Source organism: Erithacus rubecula, assembly GCF_903797595.1.
Source record: "Erithacus rubecula genome assembly, contig: SUPER_Z_unloc_2, whole genome shotgun sequence".
Lineage (NCBI taxonomy): Eukaryota > Metazoa > Chordata > Aves > Passeriformes > Muscicapidae > Erithacus > Erithacus rubecula.
This window is the reverse complement of record NW_027635860.1, coordinates 14,085,144-14,110,099: the sequence shown is the minus strand read 5'-3', so window position 1 is coordinate 14,110,099 and position 24,956 is coordinate 14,085,144. Positions and strand designations below refer to the sequence as shown.

Below are 24,956 nucleotides of genomic sequence, written 5' to 3'. Positions count from 1 at the left end.
TGAATGTGAATTTCCAGAGGTTTATAATTGTCAACTGATGAGTCTTAGTAAAATAATATATGTAGTATGCATTAAACACCAGTGAATCTGTAAAGGGTAGAAGTGATCCCTGCAGGGATCTCTGGTGTCTAATAGAAAACCAAACTTGGTTGAAGTTTTCTTCTGGTTTGAATGTTTGCAAAATGAAAGAACCGCTAATCTGTAAAAGACCCGACTTTATTCTCAAATAGTAGTTCTGTCCCTTAGCATCCTGAGCAGAAAATTATTAGAGAAGATGGTTGGGACTGAGTGATCATGTAACAATGCTTGCATATTAAATTTCAATTCAGAGACTTTGAATCAGAGATAGTTGTACTTGCTCACACACACATGACTTCTCTCCCTCTAACCCTGTCTTTGGACTGAGTCTCTCTGAACACCTGCAAATCTTTAGTGTTCACCATGGTCTGCCACTAGGAATAGCACATCTTGCCCTTCCATTGATTGAGGAAAAACTCTTTTTGCTTTCCTGAAGTGTTCTTCATTCCATGTGTTTTTGCAGGGGTTTGTCTCTCATTTTTTCCCCCTAGTTTATCTAGTCAAGGTTGAGCATTGCATTGCACTGTTACCTTCCTCAGTAGAAGCACTGACAGATTTATTCACCTCTCTGCCATCCATAAAGGTTACAGGAATTCTCTGTATTGGACACTTTGCCACCCCTACCAAATGCCCTTGAAATTACGAAATACCTTAAAATTTTGAGAGGAAAGGGGAAGGACAGACAGCTGAGTGGGTAGAATTGGGGCCAACAGAAAGCTGCTGTTCCTGAGAGCTGCTGCTACCCAGGGTCAGTAGAAGGGCTGCCCCAGACCAGGTCTGCAGGGCACCACAGGTCAGGCTTGTTTCAGGGCACTGCTGTCTGTGCCTCCTGGTCAGCTCCAGTGGTAACACATGGAGCTGTGGTTTGGGTTTGCCATATGGATTGCAAAATCACTGGATTGCAACATCACTCTCTTGGTTTTGTCCAAGTTTATATTTTCCATGCAAACTGTCAACAGTTTGAGAAACTGAAAGGCTGCAGCTGGGATTTTCATAGAAGGCATGCTTCATTTGGCTCAAGATGAGAACTGTCACACATCCTACTCTTTTGTAGGTTTTGTAGCTTTTGTAAATCAAGGGTTGCCTCTTACCACGTTCCTGCTTTATCTCTCCTGACTTGTGTCAGGCTCTTCACATGCCTGATTCTAATGTGGCTCTGACATGGTTCATTAAACAGGATCAAAATGAAACTGACAGGCAACAAACTCTGGATGTTTCATTTGTGTGCTTGGGTACATGTGTATTCAAGTCAGATCTAAAGTGAGGTTGTCTTCAGTGGAAGATAATCAAGGAGGAAGCTGATTATTCACACATAAATTTCCGTATAAGGAAAGCCAACTTTTTTTAGAAATACAGTGCATACAGTACAAATACTTTACTTGAAAGGTGTGCTGGCACTTTCTCTAGTTTTTGTATGACTTCAGGTTTTATGTACTTTTTTTCCTGTATTCTCACCTCTTTATTAGAGATTATTAATTTTCAGGGTGAAAAAGGATTCTTTCCTGCCTTAATTGAAACTTCAAATTAAATTCTAGATTGAGTTCCTGGGTACAATGCAGTCATTAGCCAGCAGCATTCCAGCAAAATTTGTTCTAGGTGCTTAAACTATGCTGGATACTAGGTACTAAGCTGTTAAGAAGTCATCTGTTTCTTATGTCTGAATAGAGCAAATGATTGTCTGGTCTCAAGGATAATCTTAAATAATTTCAGAGTCAAGGACAGATGTATGAAAATATTATGGATAATATGCTTTTATTTTTTTCTGTTACTATTTCCTATAGGGCCAATGCCAGTCTGCTGGCAAGTACTGAAGCCATGATAGTTTACATAGATGCATTTGTCCAGTAATTGAAATAAATTTGAAGAAGGCAAATTGATGGAAATTCCACAATCATTTGTTAATATATATATATATATATCTGGTTTGGACTACTGGTTTAACAAACTCAGCTTCTTCATCCAAAAGCTGTGTTGAATTACTGGGAAATTGTAATAAGATAAATTTCTTCTTTAACTAGATATATCTCTGTGCTTTACTTTCTCAAGAATTACCTTGCCTACTTTATGGTTTTGCTTTTGGCAAGCTTATTCACTTATCTATCCTAATTTTCATATAGCTGTTTCATTTTTTTTCTTAAGGTTAGATGTAGTTTTTATAAATGATAAAAATATGCTTTGAAAAATGTGTCATGGAATGTAAAAAATTAAAATCCAAAAGCCTAAAAAAAAAAATTACTCTGATAAGTAAGAGTGCTGGTTATGTTGCAATTGTTCCAACTTCTTTAACATGCATTTAAGTGTTTTTGAATTTTATGGCACGATGATACCCTGTAGTGAGTCAGGCAGCACAAGACTGGGAGAATTCCTGAATTTTAAATGTACCAATGTTGAGGGCACTTCACTGAACCTGAAATACAGTTGAGGTTGTTTTGTGATGATTTTGAGAAATATACCAGTAGAATGTGCAGATATGTGAACTCATAGTTCAGGGACAAAAGGAAGATGACATGTGATCTGACAGCAGTCTTCTGGAGCAGAAATTATCAATAGGGTTCAATTTTACTCTTAGACCTAATTTCATGAAAGAGATTTCTCCCATGAATAAGTTGTGTTAGTTAGTCAGGGCGGGGTGTAGCTGTGGTTTCCTTCCTTTGGGGCTTGTTATCCCCACTCCCAAGACTAAGGAGAAAAGGACTGAATTAACACTGTGTGTATGTTGTGTGCAGTGTTCATCAAACCAGACAAAAGGTATGGTGGAAGGAAAAAAAATTAAACATTGATCCCACAGACACTTGCCTTGAGTTTTCCCATTCCCTATAACTACTTTGCCCACACCAATTATTTTCTTCTTGTTCATTGGACAAGTGTTGCAAAAGATTCTGGTGTTCAGTATCTCTAGGACTGACTGCTGAGTTGAGAATACATTTCTTCCCCCCTGAGTTTTCATTGAACTTGTAATGGATGTACACATAGCTTTCTATATTTAGTAAACATTCTCACCCAGTTGTGCATGTGAGGATCAGTTATTATCATCATCACTCTGCTGCTGTGCTGTTCATAGGTGTCATTCATATTGTTTCATCATCTGATGCAAAATAATAAATTTGTTTTAAAGAGTGATTCCTGTTAAATAGGAAAGAGTTACATTAGCTGTCAGGCTACCAGCTGAAGCCAGGACCTTTGCCCTTTGATTCCTGTATAAAAGTGTTTTGTAGAAAACAATGGAAATATTTGTGATAAGCTCCAAATATGACTACTATTTTCACTTTCCTAATCAGGTTGGATTAGTATAAAGTTGATCCCTCCATGGAACATGGTTTCTTTTCAGTTATTTTGATTTGCTGTTCTTGGTATAAAAGTACAGTAAATCAAAACTTGGTTGCTTGAGCAATTTGAACTCTATTTAGTTCCTAAATTTTCTTTAAAGTGAATATGAGTTTTGTTATATTTGCACCAGCTCTGAGGAATGGAATTGTCTGAATGTACAAAGATGTGCTCTTGTCCTTCTTAGTTTCCTACATAGCCTCCATTTTTTGTAGTTAGACCTACTTCTTGAGGCCCTGACTTGACTAGCAAGTGCAAAATGACCATTCTTTGTTAAATTTGTACATTTCCTCCTTAATTCAGTGCACTTGCCTCCAAAACTGTTATTACTGAAGTTGACAGGGAGCTTTGAAATGGCTAGTGCTTTTCACAAATCTCCCTGTTGCCTTCACTGAATAATAATTCAAATTTCCCAGTTTTTGTAATAGGTTATTACAATTCAACTGTTGAATGAAAGATGAAGAAAAAAAAGCTGGAAAATAGCCATTCTTCTGGTAATATAAGTCTAAGTAGCTAAATGTCATGGGTACCTCATGGAAAGCAGTGGTCAGACTCCTTACTGATTGAGGTAAAGCTGCATGATCCAAGGAGCATGTTGTGCACTTATATTGTTAGCTGTTGTCATGTTTGCCATTCATAAGCCAGATTCATTTCAGAACTTGCTGCAGGGCTAATTTTACAGTGCTTCACTTTTCCTGATACCCCAGGTCCTGTCAGAAACAAATAGATCTTCATTGTCCTACCATCCTAGTGGTTTATCTTTTCTACTTTGTGAGCAATGAAGAAATCACATAATGCTTGGTCACCAGCATAGCTTGGTAAAATTTGCTTTTACCAAACTAAAAATCTTGGCTGTATGGGCAGACTTGTATTTTTGGTAGGCATGTGTTTCTTTGTTGGAGAATACAAGTGTTCTGGGCAGAAAGTTAACTGCTGGAATATAAGATGAAATGCCATTTTCTTTCAGATCAGAGTGGCAGGGTGGCACCAGTACCTGAACACAGATTAGCGAGCTTTGCTGGTGATAAAAGATTTAGATAGCAAGAATTCTCAGTGCAGGTAGGGAGGGTATACTATTCAGAATGGCATGTATCAAGTGAATTGATCATAGTTATTTTAAACAGCTTTGGTACAATTCACAAACTGAAAGTTTGTGTGATTATGGAATCTTTCATGTGCCATCAAACTAAACTGTCCTTTCTTATTCTTTAATATGCTTTAATATTCATTCACTCCAGAAAGTGTTGTTTTAACTTTCTTACTCTGGGATTAAATGTTACTTACATAATTTGAAAACAATTATGTGCTCTTATATTACTTGTCTAAGACAAATATTGTGCTATTTATTTATTTATCTTTTCTTTCTGTCCAATCATTGTAGTAACACCAACTTCCCAGCCAGCTTATTACCTGGGAATTTTCATGATAATTTTGTTTCACTTAATACAGAAATTTCATGCTTCTTATTGTTCTAACTGCAGCTGAACAGAGAAAAGCTGCCATGGGATGTATGCTATTCTGCAAAGACTAATCTGAAACACAGATTTAGTAACTATAGGTTCCTAGTTACCAGGTCAGCTATCAGCCACCATGCCTAATGTTACCTTATTTCTGATTAGTACTGAAAGAGAAGGAATTGTATGTTAATTGCAGCAAGATACAAAAGTTGTCTGTTAATTCCTGTTTGAATTTTCAGTTGCAAGTGAAATCTCAGTTTTGACTCCAGATTTTCCCTGTAAAACTGAGATTTGAGAGGTGCATGGTCCAGGACAGCGTATTAACAGCCAGAGCTCTGGAATCTGTTGGGAAAACAGTGAGCAAATTTAGGGATTAGGGTAAAGCCCAAAATAAAATACTGGAAATGCCTTCCATTCATCTCCCCTTCCGTTTTTGGTACGTATGTTTTAAATTAGGAGTATTGACGTGAACTCTTAAGAAAACTTGGGTTAAAGATACAGTCATAATGCAGTAGTGAACCCCCAGTGTTTCCTGATCCACCTGTGACTGACGTGTTCGTCTGATAGCAGATGGTACAGTATATGAAGGCCATTTGGGTCCTTCAGTAGAGCTGCTGTTTTTCTTTGCATGCATGTGGAATCTCTTTTGTAGAACAATGATTTTTGAGTTGTAGAAATGCAGTGCACATTCTCTGTACAAACATGTGCTCGCTCTGCTTGTCCAGAGATAGTTGTTTCCCAGGCTCCTGGCACGCCTGGGAACGGCAGAACTGATCCTCTGCCTCCCTCAGGCATTTCAGTGGCTTCAGGTCTGTGAGCTGCTGATTTTTTTGCTCTGTGTTCTGTAGCCACACGAGGGCAGAGACACCCAACGCTGTGCACAGCCACAGTGCCCTGCCTGCTCTATGAAATATTGGTGGTACCAGTGTCTCCATGCAAGTCTGTTGGAAAGCTTGCAGCATGTAGCTAGATAAAGTGCAGTGGTGCATGTTCTTGGTGTGAAAGTCATTGAATTAATGTCCTTCTACTGGTGGCAAGGAATCATGGTAATTATATTATTATAAAATGTAATTATTATGCATTGTTTTCTACTTAGATGTTTCAAGACTAGAATATTTGCATTGAAGAAAGATGTGGAAACCAACTCCAGGTTACCTGAGTGTGCTTTTCATGCATAACAGCTTTACAGGGTGTTAGGGTGCTGATTTGAAACAACAGATCACTTGCTGTCTTGCAGTTCTTTTGACTGATTTTCCACTTGTACTTCTGCATCTCAAACTTTTCTTGGTAAGTGGGAGACATTCTCTTAATAGTCCATTATGTAGTTTATTAGTTTTGCCTGGTAATGTACTGAATGAGTAAAATCCGCTGATTAGTAAGCACTCCCTTAGAATGCTGATTAATATTTGAGAGAGAAAACTCAGAGGGAAAGCTTTCAAAATAATAGGATGGCATTACAGGTAACTACTTATGGTTTGATGATTGCATGTTTGATTTAGAGTTTTGATCTAATCTGTAGATCTGGATTCTATTCAGACTTCTCTATTAACCAGAGTGTATGCTTGGACAAGTAATTTATTTGTTTTTAATCTTCATTATACTACAGATGAAATTATACAGTAGTGCCAAGGGTTATTAAATAATCTAGTGCCTGCTCTGGATTGCTTTGCCATAGGAAATGGTTGAATGTAAAACTTAATAAGATTTTAATAGGAGTGGACATTTCTAAGGGAATCGGAAGCAACCAGGGATAAAACAGTAACTGACAAAATTAGAAATTTTTCTTCTACTTCTTTGTGGTTTAAGCCCATCTCTGTGCATAGGGAATTGGAAGGATTGTTCATGAAGAAACAGGAACCCTACAGCTTCATGATATAGAAATATTTTCAAAGGAGATGCATGTGTCTGTAAATTTAATTGAGACAAGTAATCCTGAGATAATAAAAAAGGCCATGATAACATGAAAAGTAATAACTATACAGCTAAAAGATAAACTTATTTGTTGGTGTTCAGTAAACAAAAAGTTAAAGGACTTATGTTTTTCTTCTGTTTCGGTTTGAAAAGTGTCTGCTGGGAAAGCAGGGCCCTCCCTCGTGTTGGAGAGTGCAGCCCCGGTCCCTCGGCGCTGCCGCGGTTGGGATGGGCGGCAGCAGCAGCTCTTCCCCAGCTGCAGTAGCGCGCACAGCCCGCAGCGCGGCGCTCGCTCCCGGCACAGCGGAGCCCGCGCAGCTCCCGCCGCGGGCGCGTTCCCCGCGCTGCAGCTCCCGGCACGGCCGCCAGGGGGCGCGGCGGCTCCCGGGGCGGGGCGGGGCCACGGTGCCCGCCCGGCAGGGGGCGCTGTGGCGCGGCGATGGCGGCCGGGCGGGAAGGGACGGGAAAGAGAGGCCGCGCCTCAGCAGCTGGGGCAGGGCCGGGAGGGAAGGGACGGGAAAGAGAGGCCGCGCCTCAGCAGCTGGGGCAGGGCCGGGCGGGAAGGGACGGGAAAGAGAGGCCGCGCCTCAGCAGCTGGGGCAGGGCCGGGAGGGAAGGGACGGGAAAGAGAGGCCGCGCCTCAGCAGCTGGGGCAGGGCCGGGCCGGTGCTGCGGGGCTCCTGCAGGGCAGGGTGCGGGACAGCAGCACTGCCGGCTCTGGCCGGGCTGGGGCGGCAGCAGCGGCCTCCTCCTCCAAAGCCAAGAGCCAGAGAGAGAGAGCGGCTGCCCCGCTCTCCTTTCACCTGCTCCTAATCGCACCGTGTCCCTGCCCTCCCTCTGAGAGGGATTCCCCCTTCCCAATATCTCAAGCACTCAGCCATCAGTGCCTCTTGGTAATTCAATGGGGGAAATTCCACAGGTAATAAGGAAAGAGAAGAAAACCCAACCCCCAGCATCCTCTTTTAGTCTTTGATCTCTGCTGCTTTTCAATCTGACCTAAGTTACTGGTACTCATTTCATGGTCCTTAGCTGTTGTAAATTACACAAGTTTTGCAGTGTACTAAATAACATATGCACATGCTTTTAGTTTTCCTTCTGAATCTTGTAATTTAGTAATTCACCTATGCACTGGAAGTTTTACAGCATTTTTTCCGTGATATTATAAGCATATGCAAGATGAGCGGTAATGGTGGTGGAGGTTTTGCTTTTTTCCTTCCTGTAGTGATGGTCAGGGTTATTCCCGTGTCAGCAGTGTGCCCTGGCAGCCAGGGCTGCGTTGTGGGGTGTATCAGCATCATCAGCCAGCCAAAGGAGGTGGTGGTCCTAACCTGCACTGTGTTGTTGCTGCTGCACCTTGAGTACTGTGTGCATTTTTGGGTTTTTTCTCAGTAGGTGAAAGGCATTGAACTATGGGAGTGTGTCCAGAAGAGGTAGATCAAGATGGTGAAAGTTCTTAAGGAGCAGCTGAGGTTGCTGGGTTTGCTCAGCTTGGAGTAGGCTGGGGAGTGACCCCAGAGGTACTGATTTCCTCTCTCTGGTGGGCAGTGACAGGACATGAGGAAATGGAATGAAGCTGCATCAGGGAAACTTTAGACTGGGTGTTAAGGAAAGGTTCTTCTCTGGAATCATGGCTGGTCACTGGAACAGGCTTGCCAGGGAAGTGGTTGCAGCACCAAGCCTGGCAGAATTCAAGGAGCACCTGAATGATGCTCTTGGTCATGTGGTTTAGGTTTAGACAGTCCTGTGAGGAACAGTGTTGAACTCAGTGATCCTCATGGGTGCCTTCCAAGGTGAGAGATTCTGTGTTTTCTTTAAACACAGTCCATACTAGAAAGTTTTTCCTTTTCTGCATTTTAGGTGCCTTATCAGGAGCCAGAGAAAGCTGGGAATATGATTCAGGAGCAAGAGATCTTCAGAGTCCAGACCTCCACAGTCATTTTCCTCTACAAAAGGTGTTGGAGTGTGGTGGAAGCAATGTGACTCAACAGGCTGCTCTGCAAAAACTTCTAGCCCAGGCCTCGAATTGTAGCAACTCTGTTGGAACAAGCTACGTAGAACTTGCCAACACTGTAAGTGCATTTTGCATTTACATTTTAATCTGCTTTTAATTATTAAGTAGGAGGATTGGTTTTTCTCTCTTTGTTGTTGTTTTGTTGTTGTTGTTTGGTTTGAGGGTTTTTGTTGTTTTGTTTTTGAAGAAGCATATTTATTCTAGTCTTACAGTCCTTATGTAAACAATTTTTACTTTATTTATCAGAAAACCAGTGTGATTTTAGCAATAGTGTAGTCTATAGTGTTTCCAAGCTTGATAACCAAGTTGTGTCATAAAAGGTAGGAATCTGTGAATGGTCAAACTGAAATTCCTAATGGATACAATTTAATTGAATAAGATTTTATAAAAATGTCCTCCCAATTAATTTTAAGTGTATCAGATTAGTTGAAAGTGTTGTTCAGCAGAATTCTTCACATGTTGTTTCATTATTGCCCACTAAATTATTTGGTACTTTCTTTAATCCCTTGGTGTTCTTTTATATTTCTAGAAGCAAATACTGTTCTCCATTTTAAAAAGCCCACATAACTGTGTTCTGGTTTTGGCTGGAGAAAGATGTAGTGTGGAACTGTGATTTGGGTGACACTTTTGAATGAGTAAGACTTTTTTTTTTTAGCTTCTTCACCATTTGTAATGGGATTGTGTTTGTGTTTTAACTTTAACCCAGGCATCTTATAAAAGACCACCTATTTTGCAGCATGGTTCTGGTTCATGTTGCACAGAAGCTTAGGTGAAGAAGTGAAAGATGCTAAAATGAAAGTGGAAAATTTTTAATGTAAAAAATTGTTCTCCATTGGCATGCTTGACCTCAATGAAATAGATTCTTAGTTCAGGATACCATAAGATAATTCAAGCTGTAAGGGAAACCTCAGGAAGTTCTCTGGTCCATCATCCTACTCAAATAGAAGTGATTGCTGACAACAGAGGAAAATCAGTGTCTTCAAGCCACATTATTTAAAAAGAAAATTAATGAAAAAGAAAAGTATCTTGATAATGCTTGCAAAAGCTTTCTTGTTTTATCCAGGTTTTTAAACATGATCTGATACAGGACCTGTTTCCATATGCAGAGTAAAAAAAGTAGGTATTAAAACTTACCTAAGAGGGAAATTAATTTAAGAGAGTTGATAGTTTCTTAAAGGAATTGTGTCCTCATTTTTCCTAGGGAGAATAAGAAGGCATCAGCTGTGATTAAACCATGAACTGGTCCAGAAGCATATGGGAACTGTAAAAAGCAGAAAACAAGCAGGCACACATGTATTATAAAGACAATAATATGGGAGAATTGAGAGATTATAGGCAATTTAGAAGCTTTGTTTGTATATTCCATTACTTGTGGGGAAATGAGAGCAATTTTAAGTGAGAAAGAGAACATTTAGGTTTGTAAAAGAATAATCAGGTCCATCCAATATAATATCTCTTTTTAAGAGGGAATACAAACAAAACATCCTATTTCTCTGGTAAAACATGTGATGCTGCCTTGAGTGATGTTCTCATCATCAAGGCAAGAAATACAATTTAACTGTAACTGCTAATGGTTTTACAATGATGGTTCAGAAGTTCTCTGCTGTTACATGTTTACAGAGATATGATAGGTAGCTGCAGTATACAGTGTTACTTGAGAACGCACAATGTGATGGATACTGCATTGCTGTGACATGTAGAAATCTAATAAAATATAAAAATGCAGAAGCTTATAAAAATACAGATTCCTAGGTTTCATGGCTTTCTAAGTCAGGAGAGGAACATCAGGAAAAGGTTTTTCACCCCAGGGTGGTTGGGCACAGGAAAGGCTCCCTTGGGCAGTGGTCAAGGCACCAGCCTGACAGAGTTCAAAAAGTGTTTGGACAATGCTTTTGGGCACGTGGTGTGACTCTTGGGGTGTTCTGTGCAGGGTCAGGAATTGCACTCAGTGATCCTGACTGGGTCCCTGCCAGCTCAGTATATTCTATGATTCAGTGATCTCTAAATCCTTCTATACTTGCTGTCATGAAAGATGCCTGATCTTTGTTTTAATCTGTTATACTTATGCTTTAGAGTATTTCTTCTATACTTTTCAAAGCCACAGTAGAGTAATCAATCTCTCATTTATATGTAGATGAACACAATAACATCTTCCTTTGACTCCTGCTGAGCACTGGTGTCATGGGTCATATGTAAATTTTTGCTTTGGCTTTATTAAAATGGAGAGAGAAAGGAGCAGGAGAAAATTGAGAGAATTATTTACTTTGGGTTTCAGTATTTATTCATCTTTCCACAGTTTTTAATAGTATGGGGCATGCTTTCTCCAGTCTAAATTTAAATAAACAGAGCTGAGATTTAATATAGGTTCTTCCTTCTCTTTCTCAGGTCTTTTACTGAGTAGCATTTGCCACAATGACAAGCAAGCTGGTCCCTGGCATTCATTCTCAGAAATGACAGATCTCAGCTTTCCCATTCTTATAAGTTGAACTCAATTAATCAAATGTTATTAGTTGTTATTAATGTCCTGGTTTGCTTTTTGGTAGCCTTATTTTAGCCTCCTTTTGATTTTTAACTGTACAGTCAGGCTAAAGGCATCCTTTTGGTGATTATGTACTTTTGCAGTATAATCTATGTTCAGTCAAGAAAGAGGGTCTCCATGCTGTCCTTAACATTTAGATTTTCAACTTGCAAAAGCTAAATAAACATCAGTCTACTTTACCTAGCTTTTATAACAGGATTTTTTAAAATGCATTTTTATAATTTTGGGGGCATGCAGCTCTACAGTATTTTCTCAAAACATAATGCCTGTTCTGAAGCATTGTTCGTCATCAGAGAAGTGATGCAATTTTTGAAACAGTGCTATTTGAAATTTAGCTGTTTATACTTATTGCATATGTTTCTATCATTGTTCATTTTTTCGTCTTTTTGCTATAATTCTGTTTATTAAGCCATGTTGAGATTTTGTTTTACCAGAATAATTTATTCTGTAATCTTTAGAGAGTTTTAATATCTTCCAGTGATTTCCAGATTTGCATTTTTATTCTTAAATACTAAGAATATATTCTTCTTTGTAGCTCTTCCCCTTGGTACCAGCATTTATGACTGAAATATTAACCTTCCACATGACTTGTCACCACTTACTGATGATGTACCTATTTGTGCCAGTAGGAATCCGTGTGTGTGTGTGTGTGTGTGTTGGAGTTGTACATAATATAAATCTTCTTTGTGGACAGAAAAGAATACAAGTATTTTGAAGGATTTGTTGGTGCATGTGTGTGTTTGGGAGCAGCCATGGGGTCTCAGTATGTACCCTACAGTTCCACAGGGAGGGATGGAATTTTGTTCCTGGAGAAGTATTGCTGTTCTCTGAAAAAATCACACAGGCAATATCTCAATATGATGGGCATATTTCACATTAAAATTCCACTGAAGTTTAATAAGGAGAAGCAATAAGATTTGCTTTAATTCCCTTTTCATATTCTCCTTGCATGTGATTAAAATACATTTGATTTTTTTTTTAGTAGAATGTGTACATATAAATGGTAATGCATGTATGTGTGCTTAATGTTGGTTTCTGTTGCCTAAATTGAGTGTGAAGATGAATATATTTATTGTCAGAAGTAACTATGTTTACATAAATAAAAACCCATTGGGTCTGTTTCATTTGCCATGATGATAAGGTCTATTATCATCAGATGTAAATACATCTGGTCTGCTGAGGAAAGTCTCTGCACCAAGATCTTACATCTTTAAAATATGACCCCAAGTGTGTTGATACGTGATGGTTTTTTAACTATCCATTCCCTGGTCTGGTAAGATCCAGAACAGCTTCATCTCTGATTTTTCCATCCAAAGACACTCCAGCTATACTAGAACCTCTTTGACTGCACCTTCCTTGCCAGGTCTTTTTTACTTGAAAAGATTTGATGAGAATACAGTTGACTTGCAGAGGGAAAGGGTAAAGCTGTATTTTTGAGAGCAGAGTGTGTTAGAATTTTGTTATGACTGCCATTTAGGAGGCTGTGTTGCTATTTCCTTTTCAAAGCAGCCATGCCACAGATGTGGTTATTCTTAGTCAGAGAGAAGGGCTTATTTACAGAGTTGCCAGAATTACTTCCTGCACCATCTCACTCTTCTGGCCAACCACAAAATGTGCATAATCCTGCTTTTTATCTTGTACAGGGCTGTCAATGCAAGATGAATGTGTCTAGGTGGGAGGGTGTTGGTGCAGACTGCTCCACTTGCCAAATCTGCACTTCTCATCTCAAGAGGAACTGGTTTTTGGAATGTCTCCATCAAGAACAAACAGCAAACTAGTACAAAAATGTTCTTAATGCATCTTCTTGTAACTGCTCTGGTATATGCTCTTTCTTATCTCCCCTGTCTGATTTGCATGTGTCTATAACTCATCTGGAAGTACTGAAGATATAACTGGGCTTGGGAATGGACTGTTTATTTGCATCTGTGTGACAAAGTATGCTTTATGTATAGCAGAATTAAAGCAACTAAACTAGATTTAGTTCTGCCTATGACTATCTATGACTCTTACTCTCTATCAAATGCAGATACCATTTCTGTTGTGTGCACAGCCCTAAAGTTTGTAAAGCACAAAGTTAAACTAAAATATACGTGCAAACAAATCAACATATAGTTGTGTTAGCATTAGTTTCTCAGCATGATCATTAGCAGATAAGAATTCAGTGTCTTTGTTTTAGGAGCATCATATTGTTAGCTGACAATAGGTGTTCTTACTGCAATACCTCTTCATTAGTCAGACTCAGTGAATGTTTGCCTTGCTAATTTTCCTTCCTGAAGAGCATTGAGCTGCAAGTTTTGACAGACAGAACCACTGTTTTGAGAAGGCTATTATTTTTAGTTGACGTAGTTTATACTGAGCAATGGTATTCTAAAAGTCACTATTGCATTTTTCAGGAACACCTGACTTTTCCTTTCCCACCTGAATCTACTCCTTAATCAGGCAAACCCAGTTTGCTGTGGTCTACTTATATGAATAGCTTTTGTGTATAAAAGAGCACACTTAGTATTATCATTGTGTTTTCATTTATGTCAGGATATAGTGCAGCTCATTCTGGATAACTACTTCAAATACTATTAATGCCCTGCTTCATCCTGAGTCACAATAAATATTTATGTGCTCTGAGGTACATGTAAATGCAAATTAAGTGATTTACATGTCAATTCCATACTGCTGTCATGTTATTGAGCATGTAATAATTTCTTGTAATTCCTTGATGTTATAAAATGTACTTAGTACTTTAACAGGAGAATATCTCAGAGGTGCTTGGTGTGTAGCATATGTTCACATGTGATATTCTGTGATGAAATTCAAAGTGCTGAATTTAACTTCTTTGTCTGATCCTTTCTCCAGCACTTCAGGCAATTTGACAATACATCAATTGTTCTGTTACATCTTACCCTACCTCCTACCTTGACTGTTGGACAGCCAGCTGATATTTCTGCTGTCCTTTTCCATGTGACTATCAGGACAAATGCCTACATAACCAACAATCATCACAAAGACTGAAATTCAGATTACCTGATGATAAAGAATGTCTGCTTGTTCATCCTATTTGTGGGAGTTTTTATGTGGCACAAGTCAATGTAATGTTAGTGTGCTTAGAGATTAAAAATTATACTGCTCAAAAACATGGCATTATTCGTCATCCCAGAAAGATGTACACCTTGTGTATATACTGTGATTTTTGTTTTTTTAGACTACATTTTGGGCTCATTATACTGAGCAAGTAAATGTAGATTTTAAACTTTATATTCCTTAAAAACAGGAAGGGCTGTCTGGTTGCCAACAAAAGCAAAGCTGCTTTTGCAGGGAATGAGGGAAAAAGGGCTTTCTAGGGATTTGTGGCAGTCTAGGGATACTCTTGTATCTGTCCTAAATGTGAACCATTTTCTCTGTTGCTAATTTACAGGCATTAGCTGTAAATTAAATGAGAATCCTGTGGAAATTCTTTTGGGAAATGATCTTTAAAGGGAAAGTAGCAAGGAAGTCTGAAAATAGAGCTGGACTGTAAGAAAGGGAATTCTGTGGTTGGTTTGTAGGCTACTTTTGTTTGATGTTGCTGTCAATGAGAATCTACATCAAAATTTCTCATTTAATTTCTGATGCTTTTATGGTTTTAGAACTCATTAATGTTGATTTGTCCTTTTCTGACCATGTCTGACCAATTTTTATCCTAATGTCTCTCTCCAAATCTATTTTGTGTTGAAATAATTTTATTTTTGCCTTAGTGTGGGAAGCTATGCTGCTTCATCTTCCCCATGCCTTCCGTTACAGTCAGGGAAATGAGCCCCAAAGCATCAGGTATCCCATGTTCTCGAGGCACTCCTTTTTGAATAGGACTGGGTAATACCTTTCTAGCCCCTCCACATGAGGCAAGTGTGGATAGGAAATACTTAGATTTTGTGTATTTTGAGGAATTTATCCAGTACCTAGACACTTTGTGGGGTGTGTTGGAATTTGCTTGCTTGTTTAGATACTGTTTTTTTTTCATGAGTTACTGGCTGGGGACTCTGTTCCATGTTTGGGAACCAGTACATGTGATACACCACAGGAGCTGGATCTCCTCCTCTTCTCCACTCTCAGCCATGTTTTTCCCATATTCTTTATGCAATTTCTACTGCTATTTCTTTTTCATGACAATAAAAATGATTGCTGTAAAAATGCAGCCTAATGATCCCTTTAGTTGGAACTGAAATAGATGGAAAGGCCTGAAATTGAAGATTCTGGTGGTGTGGTCAGTTGAGCCTCGTACAAAAGCTTTGTGTCCAGGATAACCTTGCCTTCTGTGCATGTGCTTCCAAACCAAGCATCGTTTCCTTTCTGCTGGGCTAAAAATAGAATCCAAGAATTCCATTAAAGCAAGAACTGATTATTGGAATATAGATTCAGGAGGTTTGGCTTGTCCAGAAGCAGGCACAAAGGCAATTCTGTCTGACAGACGTTTTTTATATTTAGGGGTGTGGGAAGCTGTTAGCTCTTTGATCTCAAGCCAGCATTGTAATGGTCCTTGTTTGTCTCAAGCAGGCATCAGCTGTAATGGGATTATGCATTTTGTTTTTACAAAAACCTGGCTTCTGTAGGCCTCTAAAATTGTTGTCAGTTATTAGTTTTTTCTTAAAATGGATTAGATCTGCCAGGACTAATTTATTTTATGTGAAATGTAGTTTTCACTGTCTTTTGAATTTCTAGCATTATAACAGTGGTGAGAAAACGGCAAATTAAATTTTTCTCCTTTTAATTCTGCTACTATTTTCATCTGCAGATAATCATAGCACAGTGTGATGGGTGTCAGCACAGGTCACATTTGTTCAGGCAGACTATTAATAGATCTTTTTGACGGAGGCTTTTAATTGGATCTTTTACATGACAGTCGAACAATCTCTCTTACAAGCATATGACAAAGTTGAAGTGCAGAGACTGATGGGTTTTGACCTAGTTCTGCAGTTGTAATTGGATATGTGAACTGGCATATGGCAATCAGGTATTGTAGGAAAGAGGGTCTTTGTGTTTAAGTAGATGTTTTGAAGGTTTCAAAACATTTAATTTAACTTAGTTGCAAGGACTTTGTATTTTTTCCCCTCATTGCTCAGATAATTTCCTTACATATCCCATTTTCTTTGCTGTACTCAAGGAAGCTCTGGCTCCAGTGCAGGTGCTCAGATTTTTTTAATTTTCCAAATTTCCCTCCCCCACCCCCCCCTCCCCCCAGTTGTTTGAAATGAAGAGCAATTCACCTGGTCCAGCATCATTGCACACACCTATACAGAATATAGTGTTAACATTATTATTATTAAACATTATTATTATTATTATTATTATTATTATTATTATTATTATTAGCAGTGGCAAGCTGAGTCTGAGGGTCAGAGTTAGTCTGGCGGAGCAAGATTATGCTCCTGGGTTCTGGTGTGCCAGAAAGATTACCACACAGCTCTTGTCACAGGGTTTTCTTTTCTACCAGATTTTCTGCCTGTTCTCTGAGTGTGAGCTGCTGACTTGTGTTTAAGTTTGCAATGCCGAGCTTCTGTGTATCCTCATTCTATAAGAAGGTGAGATGACAACTTACTGCCACTTTTCTTATACGTACACTACACCCTTGTGTTTTGTTCACATGAAATACAGGATTTTGGTGATTAAAGTGAAAATCGTAACTGCAGTGCACAGTTGAAAATGGACTCCCTTAAGTGCTTTTGCAATTCAATGCTAGTTTAGTTAAAATGGAATAATCAACTGTTATCCTGCCAACCCAGAGAGGCAAGGCAGAGTTCCCATAGAAACCTGTCAGTGACAGCAAAATTCATCAAGATGCTCCTGATCCTTGGAATTGTTTCTCTGCCACTGTCTGGCCTGAGACATTGACTTGAGGCTGTGCAAGATCCTGCCACTGTTAAAGTACCCCACTTCTCTACATGATGTGATGTTTTCAAAAGAATTGTGTGGTTGTCAGCACAGCTGTTTTGGGAGACTATTTTGGTTCTAGAACTGCAAAAATGGGAGGGGAGAACTTACACACATGTGCTCTCTTGCGCTTGCTGTTCTTACTTCACGTGAAAAACTGTTTCAGCATAATTGCTGCATTTTGGGCTAGACATCCACATTATCACTTCTCATCTGGAGGCAGTTTATGATTGTAGCTGTGTTGCAGTGAATTAGTACACTCCACCTTTCTTCCTGGTAGGAAGCAACCAAAGTAAACTTTGTTTTTCAGGAAGGGCACTGTCTGTTCTGTGAAGAGTTCATAATGAAATAAGCTCACCCCACTGATGTACTCAAGTGAGGTTCATGCCTTTAAGCCAAATAGCCATCTGTAATTTCCTGCACTGAGTTTTGTATTCATTTACCTGCATGAAACTAATTTTAGGAGCCTGACTTGCTAGGGATCCTTCTGTTGTCTGAATTTTTAAGAGGTTACAAGTGCATATTATTGTTTGAATCTAATTTTTTACATAAATACTAATTTTCTGATATGCATTATAGAAAAGGAGGGAAAAGTCTGTTTCTTTAGCACCTGCATGGATGGCAGGTATTTTTTCATAGCAATGAATTATCTTGTGCCAGGATTCTGAATCGTTAAGGCAGAACAAACAAGATTTTTTAATGTGAGACATTGGGTTGTTTATTTTACTTAGTTTAGTTGGTTGATAGAACCTTATCTGAAAGTAAACACTCAAAACATTAAGCAAATAATTTATTAACAAAGTAAGGGACTATCCAGCTGAGGCCTGAAAAGAAAGAAGATTTTAGTTCTGTAATCATCTGAAGTAAGTGTATGTGACTTGAGAAAAATGTCTTGGTGTATCTAGAAGCAAATAAAAACATACAAGAAAGAGAGATCATAAGTGCTGAAGCATTATATTTTGAGGGACAGTGTTGTCCACTGTCCCTCAAAATATAAAATGGAACTGACAAGTATGAAGGCTGAGGTAGATATGAGGGAGCCAGGTAAGGTAGCCTCAAAGATTATGATGAGAAACTTAAATATAGAAAGATACAAAGGAAAAATGTCACTGGAGAGATTTAGATTGTGTATGGCAAAGCAATTATAAGAGAAAACCCAAATTTTATAGACCATATCTATATGCCAGGTTAGAATAGAGAGTTTGAATTTTATGTTTATTGTCCACAGAGAGAAAAAACTCACAAATACCAGATCTTCAGGAAAAAAAAAAAAAAGAAAATACTGGTATTTGCTGGCTGGTAGAGAGTTGAGAAGTGATCTGTAGACCAACTTGCTGACCTTCATGAGCAACTACTAAACTATGCGGACACAAAATATATCAAATTAAAGAATGTAGATGAGAATGTAGGAATTCAGTTACATTAATCATAAAATAGATCTGGTTGAAAACTAGGGGCTTTGATTCACTAAAATTTTTCAATATATTATTTCAGGTCATATCATTGTTAAAGTAATTTTAATTATAATTTCTGTGAAAATAAAGTGGTCAGAGAAGTTGAAGTTCTTGTAATTTAAATGCTCACACCAACTAAAGTCTTGTAGAGCTTCAAGCAGGGATCTCTCAGATGCTTGCTTTGCATTTGCCAGAATTTGTTGGATTGAAGCTATTTCAAGTCAAACATTTCAGTGGATCCAAATAGATATAGGTAGGTAGGCAGATGGACAGATGGATAAATATAGCTAAGTGAGAGTACACGCATGTATGAGAGTATATATGTGTGCACACTTGTTTGTATATGTGCAGGATATATACAAATATCACACACTGTACATACACAAGTGGGTGAAATCAGAATATATTTGTGTTCACGTAAATACACATGTAGTCCAAACTATCCAACAGTTCATCTGTTAAACATTCAGAGATCTTGTCTGCAGATGGTGAAATGGGATGCTTGGCTATGTGGGGGATGAAGTGTCAAAGCACATGAAGTGTCAAAGTTCTGATGTAATCCAGGGGCCAGGATCCATCCTTTTTCTTTGTGGGAATTCACATCATCATCGGTCTATGGTTCAGGACACTCTAGATTAGAGAGCTGAGTCTTCAGGGTGCCAGAGGTAATGAAAGTCAGAGTGGAGAGTAATCTTGGAGTTAGACAAATAATTACTTGCAGATGTCTTGGTGTAGTTCAAGGGCTGCTGAGTATTTGCAGAAACATGATCATAACTGTGGAATGGGGACTGGAGCTGTAAATGAGAGCCCGTGAAAGACAAGACACAAAACAAAAGAGAGGTTAGGAGTAAGGAGAGAATGGAGGAAATTTCACTTAGAGATTGGGAAAAATAGGAGAGACTTAGAAGGAAAGTACTGGCAAATCTTTCTATAAAAGTGAGGACTTTTGGAGGAGATTCAGTTCACAATTGATGAACAGGAAGAAATACAAGTTGGCTACCAAGATAGCAGGGACTTGAAGGGGAAATGAATTAATATCCTTGTGGTTAATAACTGGAGGAATGATGGACTATGAAGGGAAGCTAAGCAGAAGTATGATGGCATGAAGTGTAGTTTACAGAATGGTCTTGTTGGTGTTTTTAGGCAAGGAGCAAATAAAGTGATGATAATTAGACGGCTGTAGAAATGGCTATTGCCTCTTGATGTCCTCACAGACAAGTCACCAACATAAACAATAGGCACACATTGATCCTAGTCCTTTTTCTGTCCTGACCTGATGCTGAGGCTGTGTAGGGTCAGCAGGAATACAAATGAATGCGATAGGTTTGGATGAAATGACAGGAAAAGAGAGTGCTTGTTTGACAGGTTGGTGAGTGGCTTTATGGCATGAAATACTGGAGAATGGAAAGAAGGATCAGGTGTGAACTCCCAATGAGACTTGTCAGGTCAAAGATGTGACTTTTTAAGTGGATTGAATAGCTGAGGAAAAGTGAACAGGTGAGAGTAACTGATTGAAGTGCTGTTTTGGAATTATATTATTCTAGACATATCTGTTTCAGACTAATCAAGATGGTTTGATTGAAGGAAAGAAAAAAATATTTGCTCATGTTTTCTTCAGAGACAGTGCTTCATTTTTCAGTGTAAGGCTACTTTCAGTTGTTTCAAATGGGTTGGATTTTTGTCTTTCAACCTAGGTTCACAACCTTTACTGTCACTAATGAGAACAGTTTGTATCATGAACCTACCATCCCCTTCAGCCTCTCCCTCTTAAATCTTGGTGCATTAATGATATTGAATGAAAATTTTTCTGGAAACATTATCCAAGTATTGTATTGAGTTTCTGCTTCCAAGTTTAACTTTCATGCTAATCTGAGTGCTATTTTCTTCATGGAAATTTGGACTTTGGTACTATGCAAGTGTGTTTTGTGCAAGAATGAGAAGGAAAAAAAATTATACTGAAATTGTTTGTAGTAGATTTTCAGTACTTATAGGTGTGATTTATTTGTGTGTTGAATTGTACAGAATGCTGCTCTTACTGTAGGGATGATATTGAAACAAACAGGAACTAAATGCTCAGTGGACTTCAATTAGTTGCATTTCAATTACAAAGCAAATTAAACAGAACCAACCAAGAAGGCCTTATTTCATACATCCTGGAATTGTGATCAGCTAATGGTGCACATTGCATACAGAGCGAAGCTGCATCTCAGAAAGTGGCCCACACTATTCTGAAGAATATGTGACATGCACATATTTAATAGATAATTACTTTTATGCTGTGGTATTCTCTCTACAGCTGTTGAAACAAGGAAGGAATATTCATTTCTGCTAAATGTGACACTTGCTCCAGTAAATGTAAGTAATAGACTATTGTAATTACTGAGACATATTGTGAGGGAGAGGTCTTATAAAATAATGTCAGTGATAGTGTTTTGCATATTTTGTGACACTTTCAGAAGTACAGGTGAGAAGGATGAGTTGTCACTTGTCCCAAAAGAATCCTTTCACACTAGGTGATAGAGTAAATCTTAAGTGCTTCCTCAGATACAATCAGTAAACTAGAAATCCTCAGTGAATCTCAAGATGTACGTCAGTGGTTCTTTTTCTACACTGAATGAGAATAAACAAATGGAATAGAGCAGCCATAGGATTATTAGTTCAACAATCAGCAAACTGGCCACACCAATGGTTGTTGCTGCATAATTCTGAAATTATCTAGGGAAGAATCTGTAAGTGCAAGTGCACTTATCATAAGCAGTATGTGCATCATGAATGCTTTAGAGGTATATAAGTAATGGATCAGAAGTACCCTGCAATTGAGTGGAAGTCCAAGCCAGTTTCACTGTCTCAAACACAAGTGTGTGGTGGATGTCGTTTCTATGACAGTCAGGTTTGTCCATCTTGTTACCCACTTCTTGTTGCCTCTTCCGTGCCAAGGCATCTACTGACACTGTCATCTTGGGCTAAAAAACATCTGGAGGCTAAGAGATTCTTCTTCCCACTCCCAGTTCAGCTTCCTCCCTGCCTGTAGAGGCTAAAAAAGGAGGCAGGAACAAGGCTGAGGGCAAGGAAGCATTGCTGCCCTAGGCAGGGAACTGAATCACAAAGAGAGAGAATGAACAGTCAGCTGCCAAACAACAGAGAGGGACTGAGTCCAACAGGCCCCTCTCTCACTGAGTCACAGGGTGCTCTGTTTATTTCCTGGCAATGCAGAGTTGGCATACTTGAGGTTTTCTTTTGTTTGCTTTGAAGCCTGCCTTTGGCGCAAGCCAGTGGGAAAATATACTTTGGCTTAAACAAAGTTCTTAGTACCCTGCTATTGTATTAGGTATGTAGTACCATGTGCTCTGGTCTATCTGGTGGCTGGGCTGCCAGAAATGTACAAACTATGGTGAGTTTTGAAGAAAACAAATAAAAACTTTTGTTTCTGAATGTGTATTAGTAGTCAGCAGGGAAGTATTCAGCAATATTGGGATAGAGCATGAGAAGTGCTGTTTGTTGAGCCCATAATTAATACAGGTTTTCCTTTTGTAATGGAAAACCTCAACTTAGTATTAATACTGAGGTTCAACCCTCTGCTGATAAACCTGTGACAGATGTGATAGAATTGGATGAAGATAAGGTCAGAGCAGATTATAAACAAGAAAATAAAGTCAATATGAGTAGTGATATAACATACAAAAACCAGACTTGTTTTTGAAAAGATTAAGCATTTTTAAATATACTGTGTCAGCTGCAGGGAGATTTGAATGGAAGTTGTTGGGATTTTAACTTACCTATGAAAAATGAGCTGTCACTACACGGCACCTTTGTTTCTGGGTACAAATCCCTGTTAATCACATTTTAATACAGAGGAGATCAGTGTACGGCACTGCTGGGGATACGTTCTCATGCTGCAGTCTGGAGGAGCCTGCACCTCCCAGGCTCCCGACCCGCTGGAGGGGACAGCGCAGTCTGTCCCAGTGTCGCCATTGCCGTGAGACACCGTCCCTTTGCCAGCAGAGAGCAGTGCAGCCCTTCACCGGGATTTCAGGGGCCATAACTGGAAACATATGTGGGAAACAAAGCAGATGAGTAAGGAGGAATATGCACAGAAGCACTGAACGCAGGGGCAGACCTGAATGTGAAGGTGGGACAGGGAGGATGCACTTGATGGGGAAAACAATGGAGAGTCGAGGCGATGCAAGGTGGGCATGAAAAGAGGAAGGGAAATCCCAAAATACAGACTGTGCTGAAGCAAACTGGAGACCTGAAGGATGAAAGTAAAACATGCTGGAAAGAGATTGTGGCATTCTTGTTACTCTATGAGCCACAGGAATGTTGCAGTTCCTGGTGCTGGGCATGGAGGATGGACAGGGACACAGGAAGTCTGATCAGTATTGTATAGCAACATAAGTGTGTTTTCTTGAATCTAGATCTTGATGCACTTCTTGTAGTGAATTGTTTGCATGCTGATACTAATCTCTGACTAACAGAGAAGAAAGAAAAACTCACATGATTATTTTCAAAATTCTATTCTTGGAGCGCATTGTTTTCCATAAAAATGTTTTTGCCAGAGTGCATAGCTTGTATAGCATTTATTCCTAATTCTTATATTTGGATTCTTTTTCTGAACTAATTTTGCACAACAATATATTGCATTAAGATAATCAGATAAATTTCAGCTGCAGAGGATTGTGTTTCCTACATCTGAGTCAAAAAGGAAACCAGAATCCAATCAAAAAGTGTATGGGACTCTCACTGTGTTTTAGGGAACAAAGGAAAGGGGTAAAGGAGTCGTGATTTCTTGTAATAAGTACAACATGTCCACAAATTCACCTTATTAAGGATTTTTCCTTGATTTTTAGCAGAATGTTGAAAGCAAATGCTTTTTTCTCCTCTTCTTCCAGTAGCATCTTCTGAACTCTTTGCAAAATGTCAGTCTGTTATGTAAAATCTGCAGTATTCTAATGGTGCTTTCAGGCTTACTGTGACCTTTTGAAATCATTACAAACGCCACCCCCTCCCCCCCCCTCAGCTCCCTCTTTTTCCTTACTTAATTGCACACAAGAATAGGGAAATAGGAATCCAATTTATTGTTATCCATGTGGTGTTTCCTGTTACGTAGCTTTATAGTTTTCTGTATAGTAATTAGTATGCAGAAAGCTGGAGAGATGCCTGTCATTCCAAAATGAGCTCTCTGTAGCTCTCTCCCTCCCTCCCTCCCACTTGCGCTCTCCTTTTGGCACCACCCCTTCCATGCACTCTTTAGCCAGCAGCAAGACAGCTGTGTTTGATCATAAACCACTTAAACTCCAGGCTCACTGGCAGGGGAAACTTTAGCGTGAAGTGCAGCATTGGTTTCTCTCAGGGAGGGGAGCTTTCTTCTTTTTTCCTTTCTGCCTCCCCAAATACTGAGGTCTGTAGCAGTACTCTCCTTTTCATTTCTCTTGAACTTGTGTGAAGCTCATCAGATTTTTCTGAGTATGTTCAGCGGCATTGGGAGAAGCCCTTTAACAGAGTTATGGAAAAGAGCAGCATAAAGCAGAGAGCAGAGATGAAGCACGCCTTGTAGATGGACTAAGACAGCCCTGGGATCCTGGTAAGCACTTCATTCCCTGCATTCTCTGAGCACTTCACATTATTAACAAGTCTCTCACAGCAATGGATTGTTTGTGAAGTCAAAACCAGTTTGGCTCTTTTAGAAGATCTTGCATCATTAACTTAAGCTCTCAATGTGGAATAAAAATGGCTGTCTAGAGCAAAATGTGTAAGAGAGAAAAATTTTGGAGAAGAAAGTATTGAACCAGTTCAATGAAGCTTTGAAGCATTAAAATCTGCAGAAATCGTCAAGCCCTGAGAAGTCTAATCATGAATTCTGGAGTTGCTATGAAATATGGAAATGAATCCCCTGCAGAGCTGAGTGAGGTAAGCAGTTTCAGTGCCCTTCTTTACGCTTTAAAAAGAAACATTCCCCATTCGGGCTTTCAGTCTGCGAGCAATGCAATTAAAAATTAATAGAATGTGTGTCTTGCTGTAACTTACTGTGCCAGTCAGGAAATGACCTGAACTTTTTTGCTGCTTTGCTCTGAATGAGTGGTGAAATGCTAATGTCTCATGTAGAGACATTTTTCCTGTTCCCCTGCAGCAGTGATTGCCTTCCCTCTGAGAGCTGTGTTTATGCCCAACATTCATCTTTGCAGTAGGTAAAATATGGAGATCTCATTTGAGATTAAACAGATGGTGATTAATTTAGCAGGGAAGTGGGGTGAGTGGAAAATAACAAATATTTATTGATAAGACAG

General features: G+C 39.1%; 2 protein-coding genes across 5 annotated transcripts in view; both read left to right on the top strand.

Annotated features, from left to right (window-relative positions):
* Positions 1-24,956, top strand: part of REEP5 (receptor accessory protein 5) — a 235,022-nt gene that overhangs the window by 20,173 nt on the left and 189,893 nt on the right. The window lies entirely within an intron of this gene.
* The window catches only part of MCC (MCC regulator of WNT signaling pathway), a 181,151-nt gene that overhangs the window by 20,049 nt on the left and 136,146 nt on the right, over positions 1-24,956 (top strand). For 2 of the 4 annotated variants that reach the window (XM_079331242.1, XM_079331243.1), the window contains one exon: positions 8,628-8,839. In XM_079331242.1, the coding sequence (XP_079187368.1) occupies positions 8,628-8,839 (212 nt within the window). Of the gene's footprint in view, positions 1-8,627; positions 8,840-21,997; positions 22,064-23,319; positions 24,580-24,956 lie in introns of those variants that run through there. The other 2 variants (XM_079331245.1, XM_079331244.1) reach the window with 2 other exon arrangements.